General features: G+C 37.1%; 2 protein-coding genes across 8 annotated transcripts; one reads left to right on the forward strand and one right to left on the reverse strand.

Annotated features, from left to right (window-relative positions):
• Window positions 1-2,443: 2,443 nt before the first annotated feature.
• Window positions 2,444-8,153, forward strand: LOC106319585 (acyltransferase-like protein At3g26840, chloroplastic). Of its 3 annotated transcripts, none has more exons than XM_013757957.1 (14): window positions 2,444-2,929; window positions 5,230-5,281; window positions 5,396-5,451; window positions 5,532-5,690; window positions 5,766-5,870; window positions 5,989-6,059; window positions 6,151-6,272; window positions 6,387-6,495; window positions 6,586-6,716; window positions 6,800-7,169; window positions 7,239-7,361; window positions 7,475-7,569; window positions 7,669-7,778; window positions 7,856-8,153. In XM_013757957.1, exons 1-14 carry the CDS (start codon window positions 2,518-2,520, stop codon window positions 8,044-8,046), a joined length of 2,106 nt encoding a protein of 701 aa, XP_013613411.1. In that variant the 5' UTR covers window positions 2,444-2,517; the 3' UTR covers window positions 8,047-8,153. The 3 variants fall into 3 exon arrangements, with proteins under 3 accessions (XP_013613411.1, XP_013613413.1, XP_013613412.1); XM_013757959.1 differs by having other exon boundaries at window positions 6,007-6,059; XM_013757958.1 differs by having other exon boundaries at window positions 2,445-2,929; window positions 7,248-7,361.
• On the reverse strand, window positions 7,878-11,767 carry LOC106319588. Of its 5 annotated transcripts, none has more exons than XM_013757962.1 (7): window positions 11,423-11,762; window positions 9,661-11,036; window positions 9,325-9,576; window positions 8,939-9,019; window positions 8,276-8,695; window positions 8,107-8,207; window positions 7,903-8,042 (listed from the first exon to the last, which is right to left on the reverse strand). In XM_013757962.1, the coding sequence occupies exons 2-6, from the start codon at window positions 10,714-10,716 to the stop codon at window positions 8,151-8,153; spliced, it is 1,866 nt and encodes a 621-aa protein (XP_013613416.1). In that variant the 5' UTR covers window positions 10,717-11,036; window positions 11,423-11,762; the 3' UTR covers window positions 7,903-8,042; window positions 8,107-8,150. The 5 variants fall into 5 exon arrangements, with proteins under 5 accessions (XP_013613417.1, XP_013613416.1, XP_013613419.1 ...); XM_013757965.1 differs by having other exon boundaries at window positions 7,985-8,059; XM_013757963.1 differs by having other exon boundaries at window positions 7,878-8,207.
• Window positions 11,768-18,582: the final 6,815 nt, after the last annotated feature.

The raw sequence follows: 18,582 nt of genomic DNA on the forward strand, positions 1-18,582 counted from the left end.
AGTGCCTCTGAATGACTTAGAAGGTCTCCTGGCTGCCATTCTTGAGGTTGGTTTGATGTGAAACCCGGATCTTCCAAATAAGGCAAGTGTAGAGCTGGTTTAGCCGGTTTTGGGAAATTGATCATATCTTCCAATTTCCTTGGCCATTTTTAGAGATCTTTGGCTTTCTGGAAAGGTAATAAACTCCTCTTGACTCCTATGATCGGTTTTGGTTCAGGCCTCTTCTTCTTTGGGCTTGAATCCTCTTCTAAATTCGCATACTCGCAGATGGACGGGCTGAGAAACCTCTGATTTCTAAAATTCATAACTTCTTTCTCTATGAGTTTTTTTGCCCAATTCCAATTTTCCTGGACTCCTTCTTGAGTGTAGAATCCATAAAAATTATCCTCGTCATTTAAACCCTCCTGGTTTGTAAGATATGACATTTTTAGCGCACGTATGTCCTGGTTGGCGCCTTGGCTGGTTAAATAGGGCTTTGGGTTGACCTCTGGTTCAGTAGCTGATCTGATGACCGCATCATATCGTCAAGAAGAGAGACATCGTGTTGTTTTTAAACGAACTACGTGTTGTTTTTAAACGAACTACGTGTTGTTTAAATAAAATGCATGCTGTTTTTTCGGGAATTAAATGACAAAATGTTGAGTTTAACTTGGTCCAAGATAAATTTTATTGGGGGGACTCAAAGCCCATGCCCAAGCTCACGCTGAGCCGAACGGCGGCGGCGCGTGCGTGTGGGGAGTCATCCTCTCTTCTGAAGACATTAACACCCTCATGTCCTTAAAACTTATTTATACTCTTCTCGTGTGCTTTGGTTCCCCAATGTGGTACTTTGCACAATGTCAATCTTCATATTCAGGGCTTTTTAATACACAGTTCATATCATTTCTTTTCGCTAATTTTATCAAAGCCAATGGGCTTGATAATTTGATCCAGCAGATCTCGCTTTGATTATTTACATAATTACATTATACTATGGTTATGTTGTGCGTAGACATTACTACAGGTTCCAGTAATAACAGCCTTGTGGAACAGAACACATTGAAAAAACTTAGTCTGTGATGTCGAAGTATATATTGGTTTTCTGGGTAATGTTACTCTACATTCAACTGCGACACAAAAGACGCATACAAATGATCAGATTTAATTTGGAATATTTTATTCAGCTCTCCTCACTTTCGTGTAACTGATCCTTCCACTGAATTTACAAAATCAGATCCTTCGGATTTTCTTTTGTTCCCATGTTTTTTTTGATTAATCTGAGGTTAGTAATTTTGCAATAAAGGGGAATCGATCCCTAGCTTAAACCAATACGGTGATCCTCTTTTAGTGGGTTAGTGGAGATTACCAGACCACCACGATGTGGTTAAATAGAGAAGTAGCCTAACCATTGCACTATTTGTAAAAGTCTGTTCACCCCAATAATTAAAGAACATTCTTTCTCGTTACATAAGTAGTTCCGGCAGGCACATATCTAACTTTAATTGTGTCTCATGCCAAATTCCGAGACCTATACCCATCGTCAATTGTGTCTCATGGCAAGTTTCCACCGGCCCATCCATCTTTAACTGTGTGTCGTGCAGATACTAAATATAGATTTATTTACTGTAAATATGAAATTTAATACTAGAAAGAATCTCAAACAATATTTTGGTGCCAAAAAAAAATATAGATATTTTCACTGTAGTTGCTTTATATCAAAGGTGTATATCTTTTTATCAAAGGTTTAATTGTGATTCTTTAATTGGTCCCAAAGGGGGTTTCCGTCGAAATTTCTTTAATATACATATATATGTATGTATATATAAATATTGTTATTTAATTGGGATTCCTTATAAATTACGTAAAACCTAAATGAAAGTATTTAAAACTGTAATTTTCAAAAATTCGTAATTAAAGAGTAATATTTATATAATACTAAGAATCTTTTGATGAGAAAAACCTCCATTAGGGTACTCTAAACATGCAGAAAGATGAAAAGAAAACTTTCTAAAGCCTAGAAAGTTTTCTTAGGATCATGAATCGTCTTTCCATTCTTCAAACTTTGAGCTTTTTCCTAGTACGTGTGTGTTTTCAAGTAGATTTGCCATTTTCCATCAGAAAAAAAATATTACTGAAAAAACTAAATAGGCTTGTACCTTTAAAATCTATAACAGTTTAGTTAACTTTAACGTTGACCACATTGGAAAAGATAAAAAGGTATTTAATTGTAGAAAATAGATGTTGAGTGATGTTAAACGAAAATATAATTAAAATGATTTGTTATTTTATATATATTGAGGTTATAATAAGTACTATCTTGTATGAATCATATTGAAAAACGTGAACGACATTTCATTTGTAACAAAAACTAAGCCTAAAACAACAATTAACCTGAACGAGGGAGTATTACAGTTTTCAGAACACACACAACATGTCCTATTTCATGTCCTTGGCTCTTAGCATGAATGCGTTTGTCCTTCTCACTCTCGCTTTCAACAAATAGAGAAACGCAAAAAACTCTTTTGCGTAAACCATCTCATGGTTCTCTCCAGCTTCTCACCAATGGAAGTTACACTACTTGGCTCCTTCTCCGCTTTCTCTCCCGTCTCGTCAGAAAGACGACTCTCCAACGCGGTTTTCAGCAGTTCGAAGTCAAACCCCCGACGACGAACGCATAGAGTCACGGCGGTTAAATCCGTAGCGTTGAAGACTCATGTAGGTGGTCGACGGTTGAGAAAGTATGAAAACGGAGCGGCGACGGTAGCCGAGGTGGTGGAGAATCCGTATTCGGGAGCGGAGACGGCGAGTCCCGATCTGCATAAGAGCTTGTCGGACTTCTTGGAGGAAGCGAGAGACCTCGTGGGAGATGATGATGGTCCACCTCGTTGGTTCTCTCCGTTGGAGTGTAGCTCTCAGGCTCAAGGCTCTCCTCTACTCCTTTTCATACCTGGTTAGTTCGTCCTCAAAATCTTCTACCACCTTATCTAATAATTTCTGTTTCCAATCATGATTTACAAAATTATATTTGTTCCAAATTAGATGATATATTTTATATGTTAATAAAATAATTTATTTTTATATTCAGAAGATTGTAAAATTACTGATATAGTTATGTAGATAATTAGTGATGCTTTTGTTTAAATATATATTTTAAAACTATATGTTCTCTTAATTTATATGCATAATTTTCAAACATCTTATAATAAAAACGAGAGAATATTTATTTTGATTCCCGGTTGATCGCAGAACAGAACCTAGACTAATCACCGAAACTCTATGTAAGAAAACCGGATATTATTGTCATTTTTAAACATCTATAACATCTAATTAAGGATATCTCAATGATAGACTATTGTTGGATTTGGTTTCTGAGATTGACCCACATGGTGTGTATCCTCATTCCTCACCAGACCAACCATATCGCTATAATGGCAACATGAAAGCAGTTTCATTAATGATTATGGCCAGGACGTCAATCATTGGCTTTAAACCATATAAGATGTAGATTATATATAGGCCACATCTTTCAAAATAAAACTGTGTGTAGATTTTATGGTATAAGCAAGAGAAGCTAGTCATCTTTTTGAACTAGACCACACACATTTTTTGTTTTTTTTGTTTTTTATTTTTTTGCCAGCGGTTCGCAGAATATTGTTTTATTGTTGTTAAGTATAATTTTTTAGATGATATAATTATGTGGTCGTCTTTTTTGTTAATAGCATTATTTGATGTTTTAACTGTATTATGTGATAGTAGGTGATAAGTTAATATATTATGTGTTTGTTTATAATATGTTGTTGTGTGTATGTAGTACTTGTTCGTGGCGCAGTGAATCTCTGATGTAGATCATATTGAATTTAAATAATTTTGGGTTTACGCATTTGTTGATTCTAAGATTAACGGTTTCAGCGTCGAAATTGTATTTTATATTTTCAAAATTTTGAACATTATTCTTTTAAGAAGTATTTTACCCTTTTCTCATATTTTGACATTGAACCACACCATCTATATATATCGTTAACCTTTCCGGTGTGCGGTGCTTCTCATCATCACATGAAAAAGATTCACCTATGTGTTCTTGTTCTTCATGGTCTTCTTCTCCTCTGAGATTATCTTGTATCTGTTATAAATGGGGTTCAGGGTCGGGCTTGAAAAGTTTCGGTCCACAAGCAAAAAAATTTTTTGGCCCTTTATCTTTAAAAATTAGAGAAAATAGCTACACTTGCATTTTAATGAATCAAACCCTGCACCTCAATTAAGCATCATGAGGTCCTTACCAGCAGAGCTATGTAAATTTTTTGTTAAAATTGGCCTCCTATGAAATATAAATCTTATATGGCTCAAAGCACATGCTTTATCTGTCTCTATTCAGGCACAACCCTGATTGGGTTTATGAGTTCCCAGTTGTGTGGTTATTTTTCACGGCGTTGTAGGCTGTTCCGGTCAATATTGGTTGCTCTTCTTCTTCCTTAGATTTTTGGCTGATGTTAGGGGCTGCATCTCCTTAGGATGGGGCAGAGTTTTAGTCGTCTTTGAAGTTGTTTTCCTCGTCATTGGCTTGCCGTCGATAATATTCGTCTTGGTTTTCAAGATTTGTTTTTTGGTGATCTGACTTCTATGTTCCCTTTCATAGTCGAGGACGGCTCCATGGTTTCCTGATTTCATTTTGTTCATCTTAAATTTCAGTGACCAATAAAATCGATTATCATGATGATTATTAATTCGAGAAGTGTTATATAAATAAAATTTTCAGACCAGTCCTACCTATCAAATTATATCATGTTTAATTCAGTTGTTGAAATTAAAAGAGAAGAATAGATTTTTACAAAGATAAATGCTCTTTTAACCTTTCGGTTTGATACCCCCATTTAATTGGTTTTCCAAATCTCAAATATCTAAACCAACATAAAAAGATTATAGCTCCGAATATTTACAAACCGCACTGCACCATAATTATAGTAAAAAGTGTTTTGCCATAATTGCACTACTCTAAAAAAAAGAACAACCTAAAATGTAAAAATAAAAAAAATACAAAAAATATGTGTCATAAAATCCCCTTCCACTTGTCATGAAAAGAGAAAAATGCAATATATAGATTTACAACTATATGGCCACATTACTTTGACAAACTTTAAATCTTGCATTATCAGTTCTGGATGAATTATAATTAGTTCCTATCATATTTTTAGACAAATCTCGTTTGCATGCATGAACACTGAAAGGCTAAAAAGAAACTAAAAACCTTTGTAGGTATTGATGGTACTGGACTTGGGCTCATTCGGCACCACAAGAAACTTGGGGAGTGCGTGACTTCAAATTCTTCATTTCTTTATAATCTTGCAACTTCAAGAACATGGTATCTCTGTATCTTGATATACCTCATTTTGACATTTCTGAGGTTGTTGTCTTTGACTAGGGTTTTTGATGTATGGTGCCTTCATATTCCGGTCATGGACCGAAGTCCTGCTAAAGGTTCCTTCTCTTGCTCCTTCCTTTGTTAACCGAGAAGATAGCCCTATTGCGTATAAAGCCTTTTTGTTTTTGTGTTTCAGACTTGGTCCAACTTATTGAGAGGACAGTTAAGTCGGAGAGCTATCGATTCCCAAATAGACCTATATATTTAGTTGGAGAATCTGTTGGAGCGTGCCTTGCGTTAGATGTTGCAGCTAGGAATCCTAATTTCGATCTTACCTTGATATTGGCTAATCCAGGTACAAAGTTGAGTCTTATATTGTCGTTAACATGTCATTCATCATATACATCATCGTAGACATTGTTTGTTGCAGCCACACATGTCAACAACCTCATGTCACAACCTCTAGTAGGAATGCTGAATGTTTTACCAGATGGTGTTCCTACACTACTGGGAGAAATATTTGGTTTTAAGCAAGGTACAGTTTCGTTCTCTTCTCATTTTCTGTCTTGACTTCATGCTGTTGATTAAGTGTTTCCAAGTGAATCATAACACACTAGCTGAGTTTTTATATTGTTGCCTCTGATATAACACAGGCGATCCATTGACTGCAGTGTTAGGTGGAGGGATTCTAAGAGATCTCTTTGCAGTTTCAGCTAATCTTCCTGTACAAACACCTTCTTAGAAACTCATTGATCAATGCGTTTTTTTCTGTAAAATATCTCTGACAACATCATTAAAAACATTTTATTTTTCAGACTTTGAGTAGGATCTTCCCTAAGGACACACTTCTTTGGAAGATGGAACTGGTCAAGTCTGCTGTTGCGTCTGCGAATACTCACATACACGCGGTCAGAGCTGAAACACTGATACTTCTCAGGTCTATTAAGTTTTCTCTTTTTCAAAATGTACCCCCAAAAAGTATTCAGAAAATCTTTGACTTGCAAGGAGATGTCTAGGTGTAATGTGAATATGTTGCTATGACCATTTGCAGTGGACGTGATCAATGGCTGCTGAATGAAGCAGACATTGACAGATTCGCACGCACATTGCCAAACTTTATTGTCCGTAAGCTTAAAGACAATGGACACTTTCTCTTTTTTGTAAGTGATCTCTCTCTCCATTCAATACATAAGGAAGTTGGTCCTTTGAATCGAAAGATTGATACTAACTACAACTATATCTCATGTTAGGAGGACAGTGTAGATCTGGTTACTATCATCAAATGTACTTGTTTCTATCGCCGTGGGAAATCTCATGATCACATTTCAGATTACATTATGCTTACCAGTTATGAGTTGAAGCAACTAGTAGACGACCACAAGTAAAAATGCTCAACAAAACAAATCAGTCTGTCAAATTACAATGTTATAGCCAATACTGAATGATAATTTTTCTGTTCTTCAGGCTCTTAATAGATGCTACTTCACCTGTATATCTATCAACATTAGCAAACGGTAAACGTGTGAGGGGCCTTGAAGGTATACCTTCAGAAGGGCCTGTACTATACGTTGGCTATCACGTGTTATTGGGACTAGAGATAGTTCCAGTGATAACTCAATTCTTGAAAGAGAGAAACATTCACTTGCGTGGTTTGGCACATCCAATGCTTATGTGGAACATCCAAGATGATCGGTTAGTCGACCCAGAGATGTTGGACAAATATAAGATGTTGGGTGCAGTTCCTGTCTCCAACTTCAATATCTACAAACTACTGCAATCAAAGTCTCATGCGCTTTTGTATCCTGGTGGTATCCGTGAATCTTTTCATAGAAAGGTGCTTTTCTTTCTCTCTCATAAAAGTTTGTGTTCCTAGACTTTTCTAAACATGTAGAGAGAGAGGGAGACTTTGCAGGGTGAAGAATACAAGTTGTTTTGGCCAGAGCAACCAGAGTTCGTGAGAGTTGCATCTAAGTTTGGAGCCAAGATTGTCCCATTTGGTGTTGTTGGAGAAGACGACATCTGCCATGTAAGGATTTTTTAGATGTGTTAGCAAAATAAGCATTAATGTCTCTCTCTCTCTCTCTTTGCTCTGCAAAACTCTACTTTAACTTGGTTTGGTACAATGGATGATATTCTCAGCTTGTCCTGGATGCCAAGGATCAAAGAAACATCCCTATCTTAAAGGATTTCATGGATTACATCGACGAGGCAACAAAGCAAGCTGGAAACTTAAGGTTCTACATTTTATGTTTTCTCATGTTATATATTCAGACTGTATATATTTCAAGTAAAACTCATGATGAGAACTGATTTTGAACGTCAAAAACTGTTAGGGAAGGAGATGGGACCGAACTTGGAAACCAGATATGCTATCTCCCAGGACTTGTACCTAAGATCCCTGGGCGGTTCTACTTTTACTTTGGGAAACCAATTGAAACAGCAGGTTCATATATGCTTTACTCTAGACCTTGATCTCTACTTCAGATCATCACTTGTCTGAACACTTTATGTTCGTGGCAGGCAAGGAACAAGAGCTAAAAGACAAAGACAAGGCTCAAGAGTTTTACTTGCAAGTCAAGTCTGAGGTTGAACAATGCATTGCCTACTTGAAAATGAAGAGAGAGAGTGATCCCTACAGACACTTGTTGCCAAGGATGTTGTATCAGGCTTCACATGGTTTCTCTTCTGAAATTCCGACGTTTGATCTCTGAAATGATGATCTCGCTTTTGATTATTTACATAATTACATTATACTATGGGTTATGTTGTACCTATTATTATAGGTTCCAGTAATGGGACAAAAGCATTGAAAGTCTTAGTCTGTGATGTCGAAGTATCTTGGGTTGTCTGGGTAATGGTACTCCACGTTCAACTGCAACACAAAGGACACATAAAAATCAAACGATGATCAAGGCTTAAGAACTTGAATCTCGTACGTACCTTTCCTTCATCGGAATCTGTGTGGCGTTGAGGAAACACGACTCTCAAGTCGTTGTACAGATAGAATCTCCTCTTCCCGTCTGAATCCAAGTCTTTCTTTTGCCCCGTAGTTTTGGTTTCTTCAGGTTTCTTTGAAGCTTTCTTGGGTAATGGACAAATAAACCTTAGATGAAGAGCGTACCGTAGAGCACCAGAACCGCTATTACATTCTTTGGAAGATTTTATACAACTTTTCCCACTTTCGTGTAACGAATCTCCTCCTTCCACTGAATTTAACAAATCAGATCCTTCACTTTCTTTTTTGTTCCCATGTTTACTGGACTTTTCTTTTTCACAGCTTGTGGCTTCTCTGGTGTTCTCTTGCGTTGCTTCTTTGGTTGGATTAGATGATCCCAGAGTAACCTTTTGGCGCAAGAAAGTCTGTATAATATCCAACAGAACCCAGTTCAACAAAAGAAAAGTTAAATTTCAACTTCAACTTCTCGATACAACACAACATGCAAAAATGAGTTCAAAACGTTAAGCCTTATGCTTTCCTAGAAGCTATACTATTACTCTTCAGAACAAACAAATAATAATTTCTGAAACTGGAACCGAAAAGAACCGAGAGTTTGCTCTGAAAGGCCACGAGAAAATGTGTAATCTTTTTATGATCTATATTACCTTTGTACCGGCTGGCATATCAGTTAAGTCATAGTTACAGAGGAAGGTATGAAGAGGTGTTTTCTCAGGATTACTAAGAACCTGCACAAGAGCAGTTCATATCATGATTAAAACATTCAGAGCTTTTCAAAACTCTCTATTCGCAACACTGAGAAACAGTTTAAATTTGTTTAAGGATTACAACTACATTTGTTCAGATCACGATTGGAAGACTAACTAAGTTGCCTTCTTGGCAATTAAATGCTGAAAATATTGCACAAGCACTTGGTTATTTGGAACTCAGCTGTCAAATCTCTATTGCAACCACGCCTCAAATAAGTTTTTAGCCACACTTCCAAAAGTATCTATACTAGATGCAGAATAATATCAAAAGAGAAAGGAGATACCAGTTGAATCCGACCCTTCACGGGGATCCGCAGTTGGTTCTTGGAGCTCTGACCATCAAACCTGATTGAACTTGTTTTCAACTTCTGGCTCCAGAAATTGTTCGATTTAGTTCCTCCAGCGAGATCTATGGATGCATAATATAGCAATAAGCAATCATCACCAGCACTGGTTACTGAGAATGGAAGCTTCTGTGATTTTGGAGATATGTTTCCCCCAGCAATACTAAGAACCGCAAGAAAACCGTCAATCTTCTGTAAGAAAAGAGGCAACAACAAAAACTTATTTTCGATTCAATATGAATCATCAAAGTATCAGAGTCTAAGTAAGAAGAGAACCTGATTTGTTGTCCCACATGACAATCTTCCTGTCAATAGTGACTCCTCAAAAGAACCAACCAATGACCTCTGAATGGGGCGTCCACTCAAGCTTCTAATGAACCTTCTGCATGGAGATGAAGGAGCTAATTCAACACCTCTCTCCATTGAAAACGCTCTCCTTAGAGCATATGCATCATCAAACAATCTACGGTCAACACTTAGTTCTGCTCCTTCTTCACTGATGTTCCTTAAATCTTCCATTAGCTTCCCGTTTTGGCCACTTCTTAGAGCTTTCATCCTCTCAGAAAACTTAGGACCAAGTGGTGAGAGAGAAAGAGGAGGAGAGACAGATATATCCTTATCACATGGCAATGGCTTTATACCGGAGGTTTCATATACTGGTGAATACACGCAAACCTCACCTTCTGTGGGTCGGTGGAGGTCTATAGAGTCGAATAATGGACCATCAGTGAAGACCATGGACGAGAATCTGCTACTGCTTGAAGCGGTGGAAGAGAGATGCAACCTACCAGCGAGGTTAAACTTTGAGTGATCTTGTGCGAGAGAATCACGGAACCCATTAGCAAGACCAGAATAATTTATTTGTTGGTGGTTACTAGAGCTGATATCAAGCGGGTCACCTCTGAATTTGACAGGGAAGAGAGTGTTCAGAGGGGAGAGTACTCTTTTCCTGACCAACACTCCTCCACCAATATCTACACTCGTTTGTATGTTGTCCAGTGAGCTAGTTTGGCTTGATGCAAACCCCACTATCCTTCTAGCTCCAGCTAAACTCGAGCTAACCTTATCCGCAGCATAGCTAGTGGATCCATGAGCACTACTAGATGAGGATTCAACACAAGTGCCACGGAGTGTACACGGAACATCAGTGAACTCCAGAGGCTCCAAAGATGTCTTCCTATCAAACTCTGCAATGGAAGAGGAGATGCCTCCATCACTTTCGGAATCATGAGAAGTGGCATAGACAGGCAGACTCTGAGAAAGGCTGCAACTTGGCGTAGACGAAGAAGCTTCATTGGATAGTTCACTTGAAGCAGTCTGTGGCAGACCCATCACCAATGCTCAGACGACTTTATCAGATAAGAAACCTGAGGGTGCCCTTATTGGAACTTGGGAGATAGACGTCAGTTTCCAAAATCCCTATTTTATCTGGGAAACAAACTAACAAATCTTTGCGGTAACAATGATACTGACTACCTCTTATCTCTAGCGCAGAACAAATTTAAATTCTAGAACTACGAATCAGTCACAGGCATCCACAACTCGCGCATTGCATTGCATTGCTTTGCATTCCAAACACTCAACATTTATTCGACAGTGGTTTTACGTCGGAGCGTTCTGGAGCTGTCCACGTATACAGTGTTCATTGCTTCCTGAAACGAATAAGACAGGAGAAACCAGATCAACTACATAGCAAAGAGAAATAGGGACATCGCAAAAGTTGTTGTGAGAGATTCATATTGTTTAACAACTTTTGCAAAAGATTGTTTAAAAGTTTGTAACTTGTAAGCAACAAGAAGAAGATCAAAGAACACACACGTGACGTGAGTAAGTATTGAGGCATAATACAAAATGATCAAACGAACACACAGCCACAAAATCTTCACAAAAAAAAATAAAGTGAAGTGATCAAACATATCATCATCATCTGCAGTTCACAAAAGTTATGTAGCAGATCATGAACGCAATCAAGGGCGTAAACAAAAAAAAAAAAAAAAACTTATGATCATTAAATCAATCTCGTCATGAAAAGACGCACCGATGAAGCAATGGATCAGACCGATTCATCAGAGGATTAGAAGAATCTAACAGAAATCGAAACGAAGAAGAAGAGTCCAAAAGGGAGAAAAAAAAAGAGCTTAATTAAGATTCTGCGGTGTGGGGTAAGAGAGAGAAAGCAGCAGAGGGAGGTGTAGCTCGCTCGTTCCCCCCTTATCTTTCGTCTCTCTGTTTATAAACAAATCCCAATATCTCAATCGCCATTACCATCATCGCTTCTAATTAACATTTTCTCTGTAAGCTTTGTTTTCTCGAGATACGATTTTCCCCCGCATTAATTATTCCTTTTGGTTACATAGATTACAAACTCGAAATTTAGCAGGTATTTCTTCCTTCTTACTTTTTGTACTTTAGCTTGCCATTTTTAATTTTTTTTTTACTAACACAATAGGACTCCACCGAACACGGGAAAAAGTAGAGGATTCATTTTCTTTTTAAAAATTTAAGAAAAAATAGCAAAAAAGACGAGAGACAAAAAAAAAAAAGAAAAACTGTTGGGAATTGGGATAAGCTTTTTCTTTCCTGTCATTTCTCGGTTTCCCATTCTTCATCTCTTAGTTGGCCATCTATAATGGGCCCACATACTAGTGGATCAACAGAATAAGCCCATCACGAGAGACGTCAGATAATGATAATGATTTCCCTCCAACCAATAGATATGTGATTTTTCTTTCCATTACCATAGTACCAACACCAAAAGTTATGGGAAAGATTTACGTAACAAGACACTTTTACACTTATAAATTACACTCTAAGACACTTTGTGCTCTTCACTAGGGCTGTTCAATAAGGCAAAACCGAACCGAACCGAACCGAAATAGATAATATAGTTTGAATTTGGTATATACCATACAAACCGAATGGATATGATTTTTAAAAAAACTGTAGGATTTGGATATGGTTCGGTATATAACCGATAAAACCGAATAAACCGAATAAAACCGATAAAAAAATAGAAACATGTAAATATGTATATATTTTATAACGACTTATGAAAATCATAAGTTAATATTTTTGCTAATAACTATTACTATATTTTTTACAGTAATAAAAAAGTCATGATTTGTAAAACACTTGAACTATAATTAAATAACAATTCATCGCAAACATGCTTCTTATTTTCTTAGTCTTCTTTTGATTTTTTTGTTTTAATTTATCATTGACTAAATTGAAATAAAGATTATAAATTTGATGATAACAATTAGTGAAAATTCTTCACAATTTTTTTTTATCTGTAAACGAATAGAGTTTCGTGTTTAATAGAAGAAACATGACTTTGATGAACGCTAAATATGAAAGAATAGAAAAACTTTTCTTTTGTGCTTCGTGCTTCTGTTTTATTTTTTGTTTTTTATTTTTATTATCAAAATTTTGAGCTTTGAATTTAATTATAGATTTGATTATTTTATTAAATGATAGAAACATTTTTTATTTCTTTTTTTTCTTTTATTTAAACTTATAATATTTTTTAATAAATAAATGTGTTGACAACATGACTCTAAAATTCATATAATATGATCCTAAAATAAAGAATTATGTTTTTTGGTATAAAACCGAATAAACCGAAAACCGACGGTATATAAACCGAACCGAACCGAAGTAAATATGGATTTAGAATGGTAGTTGTATTTTACTAACCAAAATACCTAAAAACCGAAAAAACCGAACCGAAACCGAACCGATATCCGGATTGAACACCCCTACTCTTCACACACTTTATCTCCTTCCCAATACATGTTCTCCTAACTCAAACCAATGAAACCCAACGATTCTCTCTTTTACGGTTGAAATCTAACTAAAACTTAACTAAACTAAAAGAAAATTAATTAATTTTTAATTGTACAAATCTATTTTCTCTTTCTATGTTCTTATTTTTTTCTCTTTCTTTTTTCCATGGTTACAGAAAACTACGACAAATTACGTTTTTTTTATGAATCTCAAACTTGAAGAGACAAAGATCCATGGTTACAAATATCATCGTCCTTGGCTGCTAGCCATTCTTCCGCCGCAACAGTACCACTGCTGCGACGTTTCTGTCTTTTTTATTCACCGCGAGCCTTTCTTTTACCGTAAAAGTACCACCTCTGTCTCCATCTCGTCTTTGCATCCTTCTCGTCGCCGCCTTTGTCGCATCCTTCCCGTCAGTCTCTCGTTGTCGCCTCCGTCTCGCCGCTTTCATCTACTCCATCTCGCCGCCTTCATTTCAGAAGCTCGTTGAGCAACAATGGCCAGTTTTGGCTTTATTGCACATTTGGTCCCTAGACATTTGAATACATTCATTTTGACCCATAGGTTTCTGATTTGCAAATATACCATTTCAAATTGATTTCACACTTTTTAATTGTGCAGAGTATAATTTCCATAATTATAAAACTGGTCCACAGACTTTTTCGATATTTTAAATTCGGCTCTTAGCTTTGCAAATTGCTACGTTAAAAGACCAAAATCCACAACAAAATATATACAAGTTTGTATTCAAGGTGTAAACCTATACAAACCCAAATGCAAATTTATGGTTCATATTAGGGTGTACATCTGTACAAACCCAAATGTAAATTTAAGGTTCATATTAGAGTGTACATTTGTACAAACCCAAATGTAAATTTAAAATTCATGTTAGGATGTACATGGTAGAACATAAAAAATATTGAAAAAAAAGAAAATGTAAAAGTATTGATTTTTTTAAAAACAAAATGTGATAATAGTGGAATTTTCTGAAACAAAATTCTTACTAGACATTGCTTTAGGTGATGTAACGATTTTTAACTCTTATTTATCTTTTGTAATCACTACTATTCTTTAAGTTAATTTCACGTACACATGTACACCTCATCTGGTGTACACTACCATATCGTATAACCTTTCCTATATGTACGCAAAACAAAACATATTTCAAAAAACATAAACTAATGTGTATGTATATAACTTGATACATTCGTAGCTTGATACAAATATATATATATATATATATATATATATATATTCAAATATGGATAGCTTGATACGTTGTACACGATAAACATGCAACGTAGTACATATGTACACATATATTTGTGTACACCACCACATAGTACACCTCTATTGTTATCACTTTCTATTATATGTACACAAATCAAAATCAGTTCTCAATACGAAAAGTATCACTTACAAACAAAACTATCATCCCTACTCACATGTGTTATATGTGCACATCTTCCATTTATTTTTGTAAACATGTATATTATCATGGTTGACTATACATGGTTAATACACCGAGTATACGCTAGATGCCATGCATTAAAACATGGATTAAAATATGGGTTTAGAGAAGATTGATTGATTGTGTACATTGTATAATGTACATATAGATTAACAAGGAATCAACTTTGTTTTTGAATATCATGTTTATCCACATGTACAGGGAATCGTACGTAGGGAAACCTATTTCACCATCAACTTTGTTTTTGAATATCTCATTATCATACACAAAAAATCAGGATTTTCCATCAACTTTGATTAATATATATTTTTAGATCATCGACTTTTCATTTTAGCTAATTTTAACCATTTACATTGCATTTCGATGTTAATTTTGTATCTGCATACTAATTTGAATAAAGCAGAGGCTAACTTTGCTCATCTGGAAATTTGTGTTAAACTGGAAACTAACTCTTGCAAACTGAAAGTTTTAAGGACAAATTGTAAATATTCTAAACTAAAGGATCAATCATGCAAATATCAGAAAATTGATTTGGGAATGGATCCCTTTCCATATATCAGATTGCCCTCGGTGTGGTTCGCTGACTGTTGCAGAGGAGCAGTAGATCAGGGAGCCAATTGAGCCGAGTTAAATAAGAGACGCGCGGTGGTGAATCGTTATTAGATGGTGGATCGCTTCGGAATGAGCCGGTGAAGACGAGGGGTTTCAGACGCTCATGGAGGAAGGCACCACGGAGGTTTATGTGAGTCCCCGACTTGAAAACGCGGAGGAAGACGAACCGTAATGATGCGCCTCAGATCGTACAATCCACGTCTTGCTCCTTACCTCCATGGACCAGACTGTTTCGGATGAACCTGGACAGTAGGCAAAGGGTCATCTTGACCAGATCGCATGAGAAATGGAGTCGTTGACTATCTTTAATACCAGATCGCATGGGAAATCGAGTCTTTGACTACCTTTAATATTTTCAGTCAATCTTTATATTTCCTAGGCATGTTTTTCCGCAATATCTTTATGTCTTTCTTTGACTCATTCTAGTTTAAATATGTAACACATCTCATGGAATAAAATAATCGATTTTCTTTCAAGTTTATGAGTTCATCTCTTTGTTCTTCGCTTAGAACAGTCTTTGTTTCTTGTCGAGTGATTCTCCAAATAAATAAATCTTCCCTTGTTGGTCTTGGCGTAACATTCCAAACCACAATCGAAGCCGGTAGTATCGAGAGGTCTTTCCGCAACCTTTTGTGTCGCCTTTCAATCCAACAAGTTCTCCCATCTTTGGCGAGTTCATATCCAAAGTCCCGTTGAGTGATCTTGTCCGAATCTAGGACATATCAATGTGGTATCAGAGCCACTCTGAGGTTCAGAGTTCTTCACAGCCAGCCATTCTTAGCTCTTCAGCTTTTAGGAGATCAACTGTGTCTTTTGGACTACTGATCAACCATGAAGAGAAGGCAGCGCGCAAAGCACAAGAAGAAAAGTTGCAAGAATGGAGGTACAACAAACGCACAGCCGAGATGAGAGCACAATATGAGCGTGACCAAGAGAAGGAAGCCAAGAAGTCACGACCGGAGAGAGACAAATGGAAGAAACCACTCAGAAAAGAAGAGACTCCATCAACCAGAACTGAAGAGAAGAGGAATAAAGGCTTGGAAAGATGGCTGGAAAGTTTCATGGCTAAGATCCATCAGAGGATCACAAACCCACGTCCATCTCCAATTTTAGAAGAAGATCAGGAGGCCAAAGATATCGAACCAGAGCTATCGATTGTTTATGTCCGAGCAGAACAGAGGATCACAAACCCACGTCCATCTCCAATTTTAGAAAAAGATCAGGAGACCAAAGATATCGAACCATAGCTATTGACTGTTTATGTCCGAGCAGAATCTATAGACGATCAGCTGTATCAAGAGGAAGATCTCAGTCCAGTCTTTGATGAGAAGGAAGATCTCAGTCCAATCTTTGATGAGGAGGAAGATCTCGGTCCAATCTTCGATGAGGAGGAAGATCTCGTTCCAATCTTTTATGAGGAGGAAGAACCAGAGGCTGTAAGTGTTATCCTGGTTGTCCAAAAAGTGGCTGAAGATGTGGTTGATCGTGGACCAGAAGCTGATCATGGAAAATATCTCACAACCGCTTATGCTTCAGGTGATATTCTCGGTTCTTTATCAAGTGTCAAACTGGTTCAGCTATTTTTTTGCAAGGAGTACGACCCAGTGGAGCTACTGAAGCCTGAAGAAAGTCTACAACACTTGATCTTTGAGCCTGGAATAGGAGTGTGTGCGCACAAGAACACTAGAAACACCTTGGCTGAGGAAAACCATGTCGGTTCATTCATCCTAGAAGGTCCGGATTTGAGCACAAATTCTTTTAAAGGAGGAGGGGATGATGCGACCCAGATCAGCAGCTATGTCTCAACGAGAAGCTTAAGGTACGAACAAGCTAAGCAACTGATCATAGCTTGGCTTAATGGGCATTTTATGGGCCTTATCGGTTTGATCCATGAAGTTCTAGACCGAGAGAAGCTAATGGGCTTGACAGAATGTGGAAGCTTTATGCTCAATAAGAAATCAATGTTTAGATTTGTCCAAGAATGGCCCAACAAGAAAATACAAGTCATGGTCGAATAATATATCAATCTAACGGCAATTCAGAGACCGTCGACCATGCAAAAGGACACGACCAGCCAAGAGTTTTGCAACCACAAACTCCCAAATTCGGTCAATAGTCTTCGTCTTTGGTCTTTGGTCAAGTCCACCATATTTATGCTATTTATAATTCCTAGAATAAGTTTAGATATTTTGTCTAACCCACGGTCTATTATATAAAGGCTTGTTTTGTATTGTTTCAAATTATTCAACATTTTTAATCAAAAACCTTTCTTTTTATTCTTGTTGAATCCTTTGTTCTTAATCGGACATCGTAGCTTCTAAGTCGTCAGAGTGAGTTATATCTTCAGGCTTAGGAGTTCGGTAGTATTAAGAGACTTTCCGCACCTCTTGTGTCACTATTCGATCCACGTTCCTTTATCGTTTGTGCTTTTAATTTCATTCAGTGCAAGGCTTATCCAATCTACCAACCTTATAGAGTGATCCTTCTAATTTAGGGCGTATCACTTAAGGGTGAGGAGAGTGACGACCTAGCACTGGCGGGGATGACTAGAGCTTCTCTCCGACTAGAGCTTCTCTCCGACTAGAGCTTGTCTCCGACGAGAACTTGTCTCTGGCGAGAGCTTGGCGCCTTCCTCTTCATCGCATGAAACAACGAGAATGAAAAACTAAGGCGGAGATGGAGGGAGATCGCGGTTCACCGGAGGCTCAGCGACTGGGCTCTAGTGGTTCAAGCCACACAGCGGAGGAGAAGAAGCTCGAAGAAAAAAAACAAAAGATGTACGGCAGAGATGGCATGAAGATCGTGATTTACAGGAGACTCAGCGGCGGAGATCTAGCGTTCATGCTACATTGCCAAGGAGGAGCTTCGAGATTGACTGTTCCGGTGGTGTTCGAAGTAAAAGATGTACGGTAGATATGTGCTTTAGAATAAAGTTAAACAAAACCAAAAAGTCAAACAATAAAAGCCTCATGATATTTGAAACAAAAGCAAATAAAAAAGAAAGAAACCAGTGTTATAAATTAAGCATTGAAATGATCATCCACTTCTTTACCAAACTCAAGCACTATGATCATCCACTCATTTACCAACTCAAACACTATGATCATCTACTCATCAAACACTATGACCACCCACTCATTTACCAAATTAAGCACTATCTTTGTTATTTTATGTATTGTTGTTCACTATAAATACCATCACTCATCTCACTCTTTTGTACACCATAAACAAGAACAAGAGTTTATAATCAAAGAACCATTACATCTTCTTCTTCTTCCTTATAATAAACTCTCTCCCTTATACTAGTGTTATTTGCTTCCTACGGGTAT

The sequence above is a fragment of the Brassica oleracea genome, unplaced genomic scaffold (assembly GCF_000695525.1).
Source record: "Brassica oleracea var. oleracea cultivar TO1000 unplaced genomic scaffold, BOL UnpScaffold00285, whole genome shotgun sequence".
In the NCBI taxonomy this organism is placed as follows: Eukaryota; Viridiplantae; Streptophyta; class Magnoliopsida; order Brassicales; family Brassicaceae; genus Brassica; species Brassica oleracea.

Coding starts and splice junctions, on each gene's coding strand:
- LOC106319585 (XM_013757957.1), top strand. CDS start 2,518: ATGGTTCTCTCCAGCTTCTCACCAATGGAAGTTACACTACTTGGCTCC. Junction 5,282..5,395: donor CACCACAAGAAACTTGGGGA/GTGCGTGACTTC, acceptor GTCTTTGACTAG/GGTTTTTGATGTATGGTGCC. Junction 7,570..7,668: donor AAGCAAGCTGGAAACTTAAG/GTTCTACATTTT, acceptor AAAAACTGTTAG/GGAAGGAGATGGGACCGAAC.
- LOC106319588 (XM_013757963.1), bottom strand. CDS start 10,716: ATGGGTCTGCCACAGACTGCTTCAAGTGAACTATCCAATGAAGCTTCT. Junction 9,020..9,324: donor TGAAGGGTCGGATTCAACTG/GTATCTCCTTTC, acceptor GCTCTTGTGCAG/GTTCTTAGTAATCCTGAGAA. Junction 8,208..8,275: donor CAGATTCCGATGAAGGAAAG/GTACGTACGAGA, acceptor TTTGTGTTGCAG/TTGAACGTGGAGTACCATTA.